Source organism: Danio rerio, chromosome 6, assembly GCF_052040795.2.
Source record: "Danio rerio strain M-AB ecotype USA chromosome 6, GRCz13ab, whole genome shotgun sequence".
Classification (NCBI taxonomy): domain Eukaryota; kingdom Metazoa; phylum Chordata; class Actinopteri; order Cypriniformes; family Danionidae; genus Danio; species Danio rerio.
The window spans coordinates 24358676-24375278 of NC_141026.1; the positions used below are offsets into that span (position 1 = coordinate 24358676).

Here is a 16603-nt window from a genome sequence, read left to right on the forward strand (position 1 = left end):
TTCTGAGAGCTGAGGAGTTTTAGAAGTTTCAGACATATCAAGGTAAGTGCACAAAGATGTCTCACGCTATACTCTATATACTCAAAGTCAGAAACTAAGCTTTTTGTTTTGCACTGCAACTGATGATCAACAGCAGAAACAAAAAAAAATTTGACCTCTTCCCAACAATCAAGAATTATATGGTGTCATGGATTTTCTATCACAAAATGCCATTATAATGGAAGTCAATGAGGCAAAAATAGCTACAAACATATCAAAATAGTACATTTTCCCAGATTGTGTTGTTGAATTTTCAAAGCACTTTTCTCAAAATGTCACCAAATTCATTGTATTTGCTGAAACGGAAAGTTGTGGCCAAATTAAGACTCAAAATCATCTCAGAGTGGATGAAAACATGCCCGACAGCACACAAGGGTTAAAAAATAAAATGTTTTTTAAAAATGCCACAAATTCTTGAGATGAATCCATTCTATAACACAAGGATTTCAAAAACACTAGTAAAATAGACAAACATGCAGTAAAGTTTGATCCTTTGCAATACAAGTCACACAGTCCTACCTGCAGACCTGGAGATGCTGTGTGTTCTTGCTGTACTTCACTGCACCAATTTAATACTGGTAACCGAGAAACATCAAATCAAGCACATCACAAATTGTGTGGTGCATTTAAAAACTTCTGGAAAGCCCATTCATGCAACTTAACAAGCAAATGTGTTTTTTACAGTAAAAAATATGAAAGTGATTGAGCTTTACTCTTTACTGTACGCCTCCATTAACAGCATGTTAACGCTACATATTTTATGAACACTCCAGAACAAACTTATCGAAAAACAGTATTTGTTTTACATCGGTATGACTTAAGAAAAACCAACCTGCCTGAAGACTTCACTGTTCAGGAAAACCCCCCAGACATAAACAAAACCAAGAAAAGGAAAATCAAAATGATGTTTTATTACAACTTATCAAACAAACAAACAGAAAATACAGAGACATGTTTACCCTTGTGCTGTACAAAGAATGATTAAATGGATGCAAAAGAATGATTTGAAGCCCTCACCAAGCTGTTGTTGGGGACATATAGTCCAACAGCACGGTACGGTGCTGTGAGGGCTTCACGACTAAGATGAAAACATTGAAACTTGCCTTGAATATGGAGATATTGTTAGGCCAGCAGCTTCAATATATTACGAACCTTTGACTAATATACCTGAATGAAACACAATCGGAAGAAAAGCAACACATGTATCAAATGTAACATTGATACTGTTGTTATGGTCATCTTTTTATTTAAGGACTTAATCCAAAACGTTTGTGATATTACATATCTCAAATGTCCAGTATAAAGTTTTTTCTTCAGCAGTGAGTTTGGGTACTATTAAGCACAAGATGAGAAAACGTTTAACCAAACCTAATGGGATGACATCGCTGCTTCAGTATCGGCTACCTGGAGACATTACAGATGGCCTTATGCCCATGGGAGGCCCAACTGGGCCAGCTTGGTATGAGGGCACCATTGGGGCATTCTGTCCATAAGGAGGCATGCCAACTGCCATAAAACCAGACATGGCTTGAGGAGGACCACCATACTGACCTGAAAGAAATAGGGCAATGCTTTAACATGGAAATGCATAGCATTTTCACTTCCACTAAAATGTTCCAAAATGTTGATTTTATAAACAAATCCATTTAATGATTGGAACGTGATTAAATAATGTATTGTTTTTGGGGACTTATCTTTTATTCATAGATGATCTCCAATAAAATGTTTTTTTTTCTGATTTGTAAAGTATTGACAGCTCTCAAAACACAACCATTGTTGATGTTAACATGCTATGTTTGTGATAATCATGATGAAAATTCATCCAAAAGGATTCTGGTTTTGCTTGTAGCAACTAATTACCCAGTTTGTAGAAGTCATTTTGTCAGTAAAGGTCACAGTATTTGATAAAACTGATAGATAAGGTTTCCATTTCATGTTGTTATGTAGAATGGAGTCATTAAACAAATTCTGCTTTTATTTGCTTGTAATTGTCATGTAATATTATGTAACTATAATAGTATCACACAGCGTCGATATAAAACAAAATATAAAAAATATATATAAAAAAAAAAACTAAATGAAGCCTTTAATTGCTTTTTTAGCTTTACAATACAAAAGTCCTTTTACAGAATGGGCAAAGAACGTCTCTGTTCCATGTATAACTTTTCACTTTAGATTTATATAGATCCATAAACCAAATGAAGTGTTGAAAACAAATACTCAACATCAGTACTGTGTCTAACATTAAATTACAACATAAGTCATTTTAATTTGTTTGGATTTAATGGTGACTAACCTTCTAAAAGGAGAATGATCTACACACACATCTTACCATGTATGGGATGTCTCATTCCAGGCTGCTGAGGAGGCATCATTCCTCCCACTGCTCCACTAGGGGGAGCTGAGGCAGCCGTGGCTGCAGTCTGCCCAGGACGAGGGATTAGCCTCTGATACCTAGGCAGCTGAGCTCGTCTCTCTTCCTGAATTAGAGCCAAGACAATAACAATGCAATCAGGCAACTACAGTAACAAAAACCCATTTGGACTGTACGCATTCTCATAGCACAACTTCATACTTTAACTAGCACTACTTTTAACTAGAATAAATTCGTATTTTATTTCAGCAGTTTATGCATTCACATTACTTACGGTCAAAAAAAGTTGTCAGAGCAAAACTCAAGCACTCACCAGCGAGATATCCTCATCAGGGTGCATCAACTTACTGGTAGCACTCAAGGTGGTGAGGGTGGCTGGCTTACTTGTGACTGTGGCAGGGGGCTTGGCCACAGTGCTGGAGGAGGCAGGCACCACAGAGGAAGTGGAAGGAGGCTGGGTGTAGGCTGGGAATGTCACCTTGGGAGAATCAGAGCTGGTTGATGATGGTCCTGATACTGTCTGCTGCGCCTGAAAACCAAGACTGATATTTTGACAACATGCTCGCAATAAAAGAGATTTTGCCTATTCACAGCAAACAATGGCACAAAAGTGAAATTAAGGTCAAATATAGCCGTTTCAGACTATTTAAAATAAGCCTGCTAACTTCATAATTTAGGGCAAACTGGTATAAAAAGAACGCAAAAGCTTTGTTTTAAAAAAAGACTTGTGATGTACTTTAAAAAAAAATCCTATGCATGCATGCATCTACAACTAAAATAAATAAACAACCAGCTTAACATCAAGTTTTATATCAGGGCTGCAACTGACAATTCGTTTCAGATATATAGATTTGACATCAAATGAAGCCAAACCATTTTCAGAAAAACCCCCGTTCCTAATCCTTTTTCCCAGTGTTGTCCTTGGCTCAAGAAACAAACACAGTCAATGTATGCATCTAGATACATTTTACAAAACCTGTTAAAATACATGAGCTAAGAGTTTACCAAACAAACAACAACAACAGACTAAACAACTGACTTCCATTCAGATCTATGTGAATACAGGAAACACGCATCAAGCCATTTTGGTAAACTCTTAACCAGGAGGGTCGTTGTCCTTCAGATTTTAGCTTTAAACCTAATCAAACATGCTGTTGTTGACTTCAAACTTCCAGCCAGGTGTGTTGAAGCTAAACTCTACAAGACACCAACTCCTGATCTAGACCTACAAATCCATGTGTAGACATACAATCAAAAGAAGATAGATATTTATTGAAGATTGACAGTGTAAAATAATCTCATGACTTTCAAACATTTATGGATAAGAATACAAGTATGGTATATAAACAGCCAGGGAAAAATCATTTATCTGTGCTTGCATTAGTAATTATGTGTTTGCCAAGCAACTGAGAGGCCAAGTTGCATTAAACTATGTGATTTAAACCACTTAAAATTGCTCATGTTAAGGACAACTTGGGAAACACACTATTCCTGTGGCAGCTTACTTTTCTATATCACAAGTCTTGTCTTTAGAAACAGGTTATTCAGTACAGTAAAAAACAGCTTAAAGAGTTAATTAGGGATGCTCATAATAATAGATTAACCGTTAACTGAAAGGATGCGTTTGTAACCAATTAATGGTTTCAGTTAAACGATTACAAAATATATTTTTATTTTGGCATGGTTTCCGCTACATTCATTCTTCCATGGCAGGGCGCCACATCAAAATGCATCCCTCCACGGCTACATTGCAGCTTCCTATTTAAAACATTCAGTCATTGTTGTTGTTGTTTTTTATTAGCGGGTTATAATCGCACTAAAACGTATTAAAAGTTGAAGTTAATATTAAAAGTGAATTATAACAGTGCAAACGTTTCTGTAACCGCAGTAGTGCTGTGTGTCATTTGTTTAATCCTTTGAGGTTACGTGCTGACTGACTGACTGACAGGTGTGTGATGCAGGAGGCCAGCAAACCACAATGTAGCTTTCAGTTAGGATGAACACAGTTTCTGTAATTATACTTTATTTATAGATAAAGGTCTGTGGCTCTGCATATAATGACTTTATCTTGCTGGAGTTTATAGCCGTTTCACTTTACTTCAGGATGCATTAATGCTGCTCTGCTGGTCTACTGGAGACATTCAGAAATAATCTTAGCAAATCTAATAAATGTTGGAGACATACATACTCACTACACGAGCGCACCAAATTGCATATCAGCATTGTTTATTTGAGAACGTACAAGATCTGCGCTTGAGCAGTGAATATTTGAGGGGGCATGCAAGAGGTTTTGTGCACGAGCAGAGGAAATCGGCGTGCAAGCACACATCTATTGCATGTAAATACGATCTCGATTTTACTGCGCTCACGACATTTCTCCATTTGTCATTAAAATAACGCCATAAGTAGTTAGTAGATTGTGTAAAAGGTCTGCTGCAACAGCTGGAAAAAAATCCCAGAGAAAACACTGAAGATATAGGAGAGGCTGCTCGCTGTTTCAAGTTATCCAGAGCTGTATGACTTTGCAAATCTTGAATATCACAATATTGTCAAATATTACAATTGTAACAATATAGACAGCAAAACTCTTGCACAATCAATACCCAGCTGATTCAGTCGTTTCATAGTGACAAAAAAAAAAAAAAAAGAGCACCACACTGCTTTTTGACCTTGTCAACATAAAAGGCAGTCGGGTACGCCTTGAGTTTTGGAACAGAAAAGCGCGTTTGCTGTGATCGGCCCCTTGTTCAACTGCAACACATTTGTGTTAACTCACGTGCCTACAGACATACTTGCCAAAGAAGCAAAATGGAAGAAGAATATTGCTGTTTAATAGACGAGTCGATGCCAAACCAGCGCTGATGCTGATGGCCTCCTGGATCTGTGTCATAGACACAACAAATAGGCTTTAGCTTTAATTTTACAGATTATAAAGCATGTATGCAAATTAATGCAATATCATATTTAAACAACAAAACTGTTTACAAAAAGTCAACATATGCGTGCGGTTTCAGTATTGTCTTTTCATCACACAGCGCGCGCACTTGAACCGCGAGTGAGAGGAAACCATATATCAAGACATAATCTTTAAAATAATGATTTCTATTAAAAATGTAAAAAGGTTTTGTGATATAATAATAAAACCGGGGCATTAAATAAATGCATATTTTCCGTGGAGTGAACGATTTGAGGAAGTCTGCTATTTTTATTTGACGGAAGACAAAAACATGATTGGAAAAAAAACAGCCTATGCCGGTTCCTAAAAAGGATTCAGTCAGTGTTTTCGTTTTGTAATCTAAATTAATAATTTTGGGGGAAAATAATTTAGGACAGGCCTATTTATTTTATTCTGTTTTCTATGCTGTTGGAAACACTGCAGGTGTGTGAAGATGCTCTGTTATTATGTTCTGTCATTGTTATGCTAGCATGTTAAAATAAATCAGTATTTTAAAATGCAATATTTAACGTGCCAAACACAAAATAGACACGTCAATTTATCATTACTACTTTACCTTAATAATAATATAATATTAATCTGACCAGTTAACCGTAAATATTCAATTAACGAGCGGCGGCTGTCGGTTAGCAAAATTAACCGAAATGAGCATCCCTAGTGTTGATGCATAGTGACATCTAATTGACGATCAAATTAGTTTCTGATTATCTCCATTATCAATTAGTTGTTGCAGCCCTGTTTCATTTGCATGTTCAAATATAACAATATGTGCGCATATACATTTTACACGAACGTCAGAAACTAAAATCGGAAGATCTCTGATCTGCATGCGTTGTTGCAGTACAAAGAAGCACACAAACTTGTGCGTACTTGAGCAGAGTTAGGGAACAGAGGCTTAGATGAGGCAGACTGTATCTCTGCACTTGCAGGAAGAGCACTGGGGTTTGCAACACCAGTCCCCATCTGAAGCAGAGAGAAAGGTTAATAGTAAAAAAAAAAAAAAAGCTTTGTTTTGAGCCCTTGAGATGATTCACCAACAAAATATGAAGTGTCCGTTACTGTAGTAATGTAGCTTACTGCATATATTTTAAAAACACATACCTTTACAAGTAAAACGACTTGTCAATGGAACAGCACTCAAAGTGACAATCTTCAATTTTTACTATAAAGTACTAATTCTTGTACAGATTTGCCACATTTTAGATTCAGATTAAAACATTTCTTATCCTTTTATAAAATGTAAACTAGCTGTTGTTTTTTACTTGCATCACAATTGTTCAAAAATAATGCGTTGCCCAATCATAACATTGCTACATTTTTGATTGCATCTATAATGCAATGCACGATTTCAAACTCTTAAAGACAATTCACACATTACCATTCAATTAATGACCCCTATAAATATATTTGTTTACAATCTCGAGCCATACACATACTCAACCCTTAAAATGAGTTTGGCTGTAAGCTCAGTACCTGCACAGCGCTGGGGAAGAGTGGTTTGGATGCAGCAGACTGTGTGATGGGCACAGCTGGTCTGCTGGCCAGTCCAGGAACTGTGACGGGGGCTGCAGGTGCCATAGAAGGCATGCCAGGTCTGCCAACATGATGTGGCATTCCTACAAAAAAACAACATTTTTTACTACAACTTTATGATCAAGCAATATCATCCTTAACCATCCAATTTGTCAAATACATCTAATAAAATCTTTACAATGCAACTTTTTTTTTACAGAAAAAAAATTATTTCAGTACATCACTTAAAATAGAAACTTCCTTACTAATATGCCCTGGGCTTTTAAAATAATGTATCAGCAGGAACTAGGCACAAAACTGACCTGGTAGCATACCAGGCATCATTGGAGGCATTGCTGGGCCAGGGGGCATCATCCCTCTCATTGGCATCATGCTATGAACAAGAAAAACAAATATAAATCACATTGGACCATAATATGCACTTTTAACCAACACAAGCACACATTAAAGACATACCCTGGTGGCATAACTGGCATTACTGGGGGCATTCCTGGAATCATTGGTGGTACACCAGTCAACATGGGTGGCATGCCTTTAAAAACACACACGATGCGTTAAGGTACACTTTTTTTATTTAAGCTGCACTCAGCAAAATACTGGCATACCCACCTGCATAACCAGCAGACGGCATGCCCTGAGCCTGAGGTCCAAGATGGATGCCTGTCTGAGTCATTGGAGCCATGTAGGCAGCCTGAGGTTGAGCAGTAGGCTGCTGAAATGATGAAGGTCCAGCTTCGTCCTCATCATCGTCGTCATCTTCATCAGAATCATCTTGATTCTGTTTCTTTTTCTGACTCTCTGTTGGGAGTGAACAAGTTTATAATGATGTTTTAATTGACCCTTCGCTAAGCCACACCCTAAGACCGCCACATAACAATCGTGGCTTAGCAACTGTAGCTACGTGCTGGAGGTCTGTAAACCTTTCAAGCGAGGAAAACAAGCCAAAGCGTTGTGCATATGGATTGAGAAATATGGGTACTGAAACCCTTGGTAACCGGTATGTACCGGTATTAAATCAGCATATGAATTTCGGTGCCATTAAGTGCTGCGGCAAAAATGTAATTTCATAATGCAAATCTCAAATTCATGCAAACCAACAAATGATCAAAGGAAATGTGTGTGTTAATACAATATGAATTGATGTTTACATTAAACTGTAATTATATTGTTCTATTAAAATAATTTTTTTAAATATTTTGTCAAACTAAATATTTTTGTAGAGTCATCCACCATCTTTTTGTGGCTAAAAAGTATTGATTCAGGCACCGGTACCGTTTTAAAAGTATCGATTTGGCACCGGTACCGTTTTAAAAGTATCGATTTAGCACCGGTATCGAAAAAAAAAAAAAACGATACCCAACCCTATACCCGGTATCCTAAAAGTTTGGACGGGATGGTGGACTTTTTTTCTCTTTCCAAAACCCAAGGGGAGAAATACCAGCGTAGATCAAGCTGTGTGAGGAACGTTAAAGGAGCAGAGTTAATTTGGTTTTGTTTTCGATATTTCTAACACATTCAGTGATAGACGGCAATAACTCACACACCTCTTACCATAAAAAGATCTAAACTTTGTTACCTAAAAAATTACAAAGCAGGTTATGTTTCCCAGCTGTCTTTCTTTTTTTTTCCTCCGCTCGATATTATGACCACTGCTCCATTTAAGCCCTCGCCATAGTAGTCATGCTAATTAGGGATGCACGATATATCGGTGGCCATATCGTTATCGGCCGATAAATGCTGTTTTTTAGATTATCGTTATCGATCCGACATCTAAATTAGGCCGATATCTTTAAGCCGAAAAATTGCATAATTGTAAAGACCTGCCTGTCTCGCACAGGCCTGTGCATGATAATAGAGCTCTCTTCAGACTTTTTATTTCTTCAAAGTCCGTCCTTGCTTCATGTGGTATTGCTGTGCATTAATAACTCAGTAAGTAAGCATGTTGCTTATCATTTTAGATATGTTTGATGGAGTGTCATTGTGTATTTTGCTTTAAATCGCCTTTAAATATATATATATATACACACACACACACACACACACACACACACACACACATGTATGTGTATATATTAGTGCTGTCAAACGATTAAAAAAATTAAAAAAATTTACTAATTAATCGCACCTTTTCAAAAAAATTTATCGTGATTAATTGCATTTAAAATACTGAAAGTTGTAATTTTGGCTATTTAAATGTAAAATTAATGTAAACGCAAGACAAAAACTATTTAAATTCAAAATATAATTGTTTATTAGAATTAAAATTTTCAATATAATTGTTTAATAGAATTTTTGTTTAACTTGTAACACAGATTTCTTCATGTAAACAACATACCCACAATAAACCATCAAGATCCTGGCTTGACAGCCATTTTTATTAAAAAAATCAAAACACAGGCATGTTAATGACATTTAAATTTCAAAACAATCAATGCATTGATTGATTTCCATGTTGGATTCTAAGTGGACTGCAAAAAAATGCCAAAATTAAAAATTATAATCATAAACTATAGAATACAAACTGTTGCACTCATTGTAAAGTTTTATTGCTGTGAGTAGAGAGCATTAGTTATAGAGTAGAAACAATTTTGCTTAATCCTCCTTTACATTTATCCAGTTGCTAAGACTAGGAGTATCACGCAAGTGCACAGAGACTCCCAAATGCCCGCAAATGAATGATAATTTCTCGCAAACCGGTTGTTAAATACATTGCACACCCCTCTCCCCCCGCATCCCTCCTAGCTCTTCAGGTAGCCTATGTCGTGCGCAACTCACCCCCACCGTCCTTCAGGTACGTCTCGCGCGCAACTCACCCCCACCGTCCTTCAGGTACGGCTCGCGCGCACACGCCCCTACTCGGATACGTCGCTTACTCCACCCCTGACACCCCTCAACGGGCCTGACACAGACACACACACAACGCGCTGCAGACGTTTTGGCCCCATCGGCCTTCCATACTGGAGCGACTCCCCTCAGATTTAACACACATGATCACATTCATCAAATTTGCTTAAACTAAGCGTCCTAAAGTATTACTGTATTTCACAAGGATTCTGACACAACAACGCGAAGCATATGCTTTCGTTGCGTTTAATGAGGAAACACGCTAAACTTGGAGGGCTCATGCTGAAAGGCAGAGTAATGCCCTGTTTTTGAGAGCTCGCGACTTCACCAGAGACTTTGAGTACATTTACATAAGACACCAATACTCCGATTTTAATATGATTAAGATTATACTCTTATTAAAAGTCTACCGCGTAGCCTAAGCAGTGATTTCATTACCTTAAAGGAACACCGAGTCACGAAATGTGTAGGATTTTCTTTTCTGTTCGCCATGCGGTATCAACTTACAACAGAAGTCGAAAGTTAAAAATGAAACACCCGAAATTGCATGAAACTTTGGAGAGCCTGGTGATGTGACTAATTGTTTATACTGAAACTTGCGTTCATAAAGCGCTTCCTTGGTCTTAGACCCATTTCTTGCATGTTGAACACAGGTCCACCACAACAGGAAGTAAAAAAAAAAAAACCTGCAACTGCGTACATTTTTTTAACGCGTTAATTATTTAAAATTAATCGCATGCGTTAATGCACTAATTTTTGACAGCGCTAGTGTATATATATACAGGCCTCCAAGTCTGAAGAGTTATCGGTTATCATTATCGGCCAAAAAATCCATATCGGTGCATCCCTAATGCTAATAGTAATCATATTTCCATCCTTTTCAAGCTACGATGATTTGAAATTGCCTATCAACAGTACAAAATAGAGATGTGATCACAAACTGAGCATTTGCGATCAATATACTTCACTCGCAGCTGTTTTCCAGTCATTTATAACCATCATGTCCATGTCAGCGTTACAATTCACTGATGTTTTTGTCAATGTTTTAGAGATTTAGTCATCTGTTTACTTCTGCTATTTATACTTTGATTTGCATTTCAATTTTTTCCCCCTTAACTGCAAATTAGAATAGAAACTGGATAAAAAGCACACAAACGTACAGACAGTTGTAGGTACTGTACATTGTTATGGGTCAATGATGATAATATTTAGCACAAATCCATCAATTTCGCCTTTCTGGCCTTTTCTTTTTATGAATGAATTAGAAGCAATGTCAATGCGTGTTTCCTCGTCAGTTAGTAACGCTATATTTCATTGCACAACAATTAATCTAAGAGATTTTTTGCCGAAAAAAAAAAAAAAAAAAGAGCGGTTTAATTAGTTAATATTGGATAATTTTTAAATTTCACCTCTCCTGCTGTGCATGAACTAAGCTTTTGAATTAACAGCGTATGAGGCGGCTAGGCTAACCTAGCTTTAATTTTGATCAAGTTATTCTCTAATCGGTTGCCTAAAGACCAGTTACCAACCTATGTCACACATGACGTCACACGGGTCCCCGGGTGCAAAAAAGACAGGCTGCAATAGCAAACATGTTGTGTTGTGCGGTAAGATGCCGAATTAGAAAGTCCACAAATAGAAAACATAACTTTGACCATACACCACACTGCTTTAATGCTAACTGCAGACGTCTTTGGCTAAAAGGGAGCTGAAAGAAGTGACGACCTAATTAGAAATGCTGGACTCTGCAGTTTATGCAAGTTCACGCTATGCTTAATCATACACATTACTCGTTTTTGATTGCAGAAAAGATTCAGCAAAAACAGTTACATATTTTTAATTAAATTAAAGACACTGAATGCTAAGAAACGTGAAAGTAAGTTATTAAGGTAAACTTTCAAGTTTTTTTTTTTATTCACACATTCATTCAGTGACAACTTGTGAAAAACTCCCTATATTGTTTACTATGGCACTTTGAATATTCGGTCTGAAATAGCCTGCAAGTGTGACTTGAAAACAACATTAACACTGTTTATTTGACTGTGAACAATGATGTACTTTGATAGTCATTTACTGCTAATATGATTTCGCTATTTAGAGTTTGCAAATAATACTTTAAGGAAATTATATTATTTAGGAGAAAGTCTGAATGTGTGAATATAAAACCAACTTTACTTCTATGTGCAGGTTCACATACCCTGCCGTACAGGTTCAGTTCGCTGTCAGAATGCAGTCGTTTTGCGTGTTGGTGATTAATTACCCAGGCCTTGTACAGCTCCGTCTGCTTTCCTTGTCTTTGGCTAGGCAGAATCTCGTTTTTAGCTCTACATGGTTTTGAATCTGGTCATCATGGAGCATTATTTCTTGCACATGACCACACAGAACAACACTGTTGGCATCCAAAGACTTGTAGACCTTTAACTTCTCTCTTGTAAAATCACTTGGAGCTTCAATGAGATTGTATATCGGATATTACACCTGTTCGCCAAAATAAATAATTATATCCCTGGCAATGTATGACACTGATGCATCCATATTGTAATAGACATGCCAGGCACGAAAGCTTGACAGGCGTAGCAACACTAACTGAGGACGGGGCTTAGCGAAGGGTCTGTGTCTTTATACAGACAGATAGACAAATAAAGAATTTTGCAGAATGGTGTATCTTGGTCTTTTATGAATAAATTGGTTTACCTGACTGTGATTGTAACACCATACCTTGTGATTTCTGTTCAAGAACTCTTCTCCGGTCTTGTATGTCTTTTTCTGGAATACCTTCCATGCCATAAATTTCCAGTTCTATATCTGTTCTTCCCGGAATTGCGTTAGGAACCCCATCAATTGTATCTTTGTGTACCTTTAAAAACATTTAACGTTAAATTAAATAACAATCTCTTACCAACCACAATGAAAATTTACAAGCACAACTGTCCATACCTGCATGCAATGTATGGCTAATCCGGGTCCAGTGTACAGCTTCTTGTGACATATGTGACATTTGAAGTGTTTAGCTTTCTGGTGCTGAATGAGAATCTTCTCATCGTCAAAATCTCTGTTGCAGTACCTTGAAGTTGTAGTCAAGGCTCATATATTAATGCACACGTGCCTACGACAAAGCGGAATAAAAACATCAAAAAGCAATTAAAAAATGAAACAATTTCATAGTGAAATAACCACTAACGTTATCACTTAAGTTAGTTCGATTCATATAACTCGGAACGTTCAGACAGCATAAATAATGACAAATAACGTTTACAGTTAACTTTATCCTGAGCAGTTAACGTTACTTAGGAGAGGCAAAACCCACTTCATCCCAAAAGACGTTAATACAACTAAATGTAAAAAAAACGAAACATACGGGTTTACAATTGTCTTACGACGTCTATTTGTATCAGACATAGCTGCAGTGTGAAACTGATAGCATGAGCTTAAATTTATGATCATGCTGCGGCACACATATCACTGAAAAGGATACCAGCACCATGGTTTCAACTGCTTCTTCTTCTTTCGTCCCATTTTGATAAACACTTTTTATCGTCTTCTAAACAAACCGGTAAGGGATTCAAACCCGTCACTAAACAGCTCTTTGGTAGAAACACAAAAAAAAAATGGCGCGGCACTGCTGAGTTAAGACATTTTTACCCACAATGCAGAGCCACATGACGCAAAGACGCAGCTGCGTGATGTGATGACACGCACGCTCTTCTGATGACGTTGTCTGAGGAAAGAAAAGAGCCCCCGTTACAATCCACAACCTGTATCACAAATTTCGCTTAATTTGGTCGATTCTTATATTAGAAGATTATGTTTTGCTTCTCCCTGTAAAAATAATAATAGGGTAATCCGTTCATTATTTCAGCAGAATATTATTAGTCTACTAGGTGTGACTGATTCAGTGGATAATATTTGTTGAGAAAAGGTATGGATGCTTCCGCAGTTATTTTCTAACAAATAAAGTAAAAGAGGTTTCTTATAAAATAATTCATTAACTCAATCCATCATTATCATTATATGAAAAAATATAAAAGTGATATCTCCTACAACTGTTCAGTTTGGGATGACTGTTTTGAAACTGTTATTAATATCTTTTGGAACTGTCCATTTACAAAAACATTTTGGAAAAGTCTTGAATTTTATTTAAAGTAAAATTTATAATGAATGTACTTTGTATAGGAAACATGTAGTGGGCTTCACTAGCCCCTTTCACACAGTGATACCGGAAAATATCCGGAAAATTTACGGAACGACTTTACCGGTATGTTCAAAAAAGCGCTGTTCACACAGGCGAGGACGTTACGGAAATTTTCCGGAAAAGAGCATTCACACATCCATTCCAAAATACCGGTAAATTCTGACATCATTCACCACAAATGAGCTTTAAACGGCTGCGCTTGTATTTGTAAACATTTGACTAAATTACAAACTCTTTTGATGATCAATATTGTAAACAACTTTCACTGGATCATATTCGCATGTCGAGATGTTCATAATATGTGCGTGTGCTGCCGCTCACAGGCTGTTTCATGGGCACACGCGCAAAGCTTGAAGGTAAACAAACAACGGCTTATCATAAGCATCTTATCGATGATTATTTGCACAGTTGGCATTAAGGAGAACATATAAACGTTATCTGACTAACTTCTAGCAGCTAAATGCGTCTGGAAAAATATTCAAAGGCTTTTATTCTCACAAACCGCGCGGACGTAAATGCGTCTGACTGTTGTGATTGGCTAAAGCAGAAGTCTTACGTCAGCACGTTCTAGACGAGCACGCGCTTATTCCGGAAATATTCCTTCTGCGTTCACACAGCGCAGCATTCCGGCAAATTGCCGGTAATGTTACAAGTTCTCTTTCCGGAAAATAGCCAGAACGAATTTACCGGTATTTTCAAAAAGGACCTGTTCACACATACAACCTTTCCGGAAAATTGCCGGTAATTTTCCGGAAAGGTCTGTATGTGTGAAAGGGGCTACTGAGTAAGAACAACCTAAAAGTAAATAGTTGTATGTGGTAAACTTAGTTTTGCTGCTTGTTAAATTTCACAACGAATTTAAACTATACCTTTTATTGGTTTTTTTTAATTTATTGATTTATCTAAAAACTTCAACTGTCTGTGGCTCTTTCCCTATAATGAGTAGTATTTGCTTTTTCAATATGTATTTTAACCACCTGTGTTAGCTGTTTTCTTTTGTTTTTGTTTTTAGCTGTTCCTGTTTTTTCCTCTTCATTGTTGAAGATACTTATTCTGCCTATTTGATGTTATATGTATAAGTTGTATACACTGCTTATGGGCTTAATAAAAAAAAGTAATTATAAAGAGATTCTTTCTTATATAAAATCCTTTAAGAGAATGAAAACAAAAAGTGCTATTAATCTTCTGTCTCTAATAGAAAAGTATAAATAACAGGAAAGTCCTAGTCCTTTTTATTTAATTATTATATTTAGTTATGCATTATTTTACTTATAATTATTTATGTAAGATGTTGTTTTGGGAATGTCCCTTTGTTAAATCTTTCTGGTCTGATGTGAATTCTCCATTTGTCAAAAAGGTTTGGTGACTTTGCTTTAAGCTACAGACATATTATTTTGGAGTTTTAATTTAAAGAAAAACAATTCCTTAATTCAAATTTTGTATAAAGCTCATATTATTTATTGAAAAGTTCTTTATACATAAATGTAACAAAAATTTTGTATTATTTAAAACAAGAATTGGAACTGTATGTAATCTCATAACAAGAAAGCAGTTAACACTTATAAAATGTGCTTTATTTAGTATTCTGCTTTAATTTGTATTATTTTTTCATGTTCCCTCTCTTATTTTTTTTGTTTCTTCTTTTTCTATCTCGTTGTCTTTATTTTTTGCTTTATCATTATTATATTTCTTTAAAATTGTCGCATTTATCTTGTTGCAAAAAATATTTGTATTGTTTGTACTATACTTCTGTTTGTATTTCTATCTGTTGTAATTGCCTGTTGTTATTGCAATAAAAAAACTTGAAAAATAAAAAAAAACTTGCCAAATGCTTCAAAGTTTGTCATAAAGAGTTTTTTTCACCAAGTTATGTGCATTTATTTAAAACATTTCTTTACCTTAATGAGGGGACAGAGTTTTTTTTTTTTTTTGATAAAAATGTGACAATAGATATGTGAGACGAAAGTTCCACATATCCAACAAAACAAGAGAGATACATTTTACGATTTTGCATAATGTATATCCTACAAATTCCAAAATTGCTAAATATTTTGTGTACTTTTTGCAATATACATGAATAAACTTTATTTTATTTATTCCATAACTGCACTCACATTCAATTTCTTTGGGATTTTTTGTTTTGTTTGAAGTTTGAAGCAAGCAATTGTATCAAATCAATGAAACATTTTTGAAAAATGTATGTCATTGTTAACAATTTTTCTTGATTAAGTCAGTACCTAGACAAATAACTACAGTGATATGTAAAACATTATTAATTTTGCTGTAGACCACATTAAGTAAATAATGCATTTGGAATTTTGATGGTCCAGTGCAGATCAGGCAGAAATGACTAGCTAAATAATATAACCTTACCCAGCTATGTAACCTAACCTATATAAACCTAACCTTGCTATATGTACCATGAAACTTTGAACCAAGTTGTTGAGTTATTTTTTCTAAGAGTTAGAGCTTAGAGAGCAGCTGTTTTTTTTTTTTTTTTTTTCTATGTTCCAATGCATTTCTCATGAGCGTCTGCAGTGCATAAGCAATACAATTAGTTGTGTTTTCATAAACCTCTGGCAATGGTCAAAAATGTTTAGACCTCATTTACACCCATTTTTATTTAGTATTGTCAACTTGTGATTAGATTGATGAAATGCATCTT

At 36.0% G+C, this 16603-nt stretch overlaps 1 protein-coding gene across 11 annotated transcripts; it reads right to left on the reverse strand.

Moving 5' to 3' along the window:
* Nucleotides 1-930: 930 nt before the first annotated feature.
* znf207b (zinc finger protein 207, b) lies at nucleotides 931-13386 on the reverse strand. 11 transcript variants are annotated; one of them, XR_015492416.1, is made up of 12 exons: nucleotides 13222-13352; nucleotides 12684-12810; nucleotides 12465-12603; nucleotides 7512-7700; nucleotides 7359-7434; nucleotides 7205-7275; nucleotides 6843-6985; nucleotides 6240-6332; nucleotides 2798-2942; nucleotides 2372-2519; nucleotides 1408-1590; nucleotides 931-1206 (listed from the first exon to the last, which is right to left on the reverse strand). XR_015492416.1 is itself a non-coding variant. In XM_087254722.1 (12 exons), exons 1-11 carry the CDS (start codon nucleotides 13260-13262, stop codon nucleotides 1430-1432), a joined length of 1404 nt encoding a protein of 467 aa, XP_087110848.1. In that variant the 5' UTR covers nucleotides 13263-13352; the 3' UTR covers nucleotides 931-1206; nucleotides 1408-1429.
* Between the last annotated feature and the right edge of the window lie 3217 nt (nucleotides 13387-16603).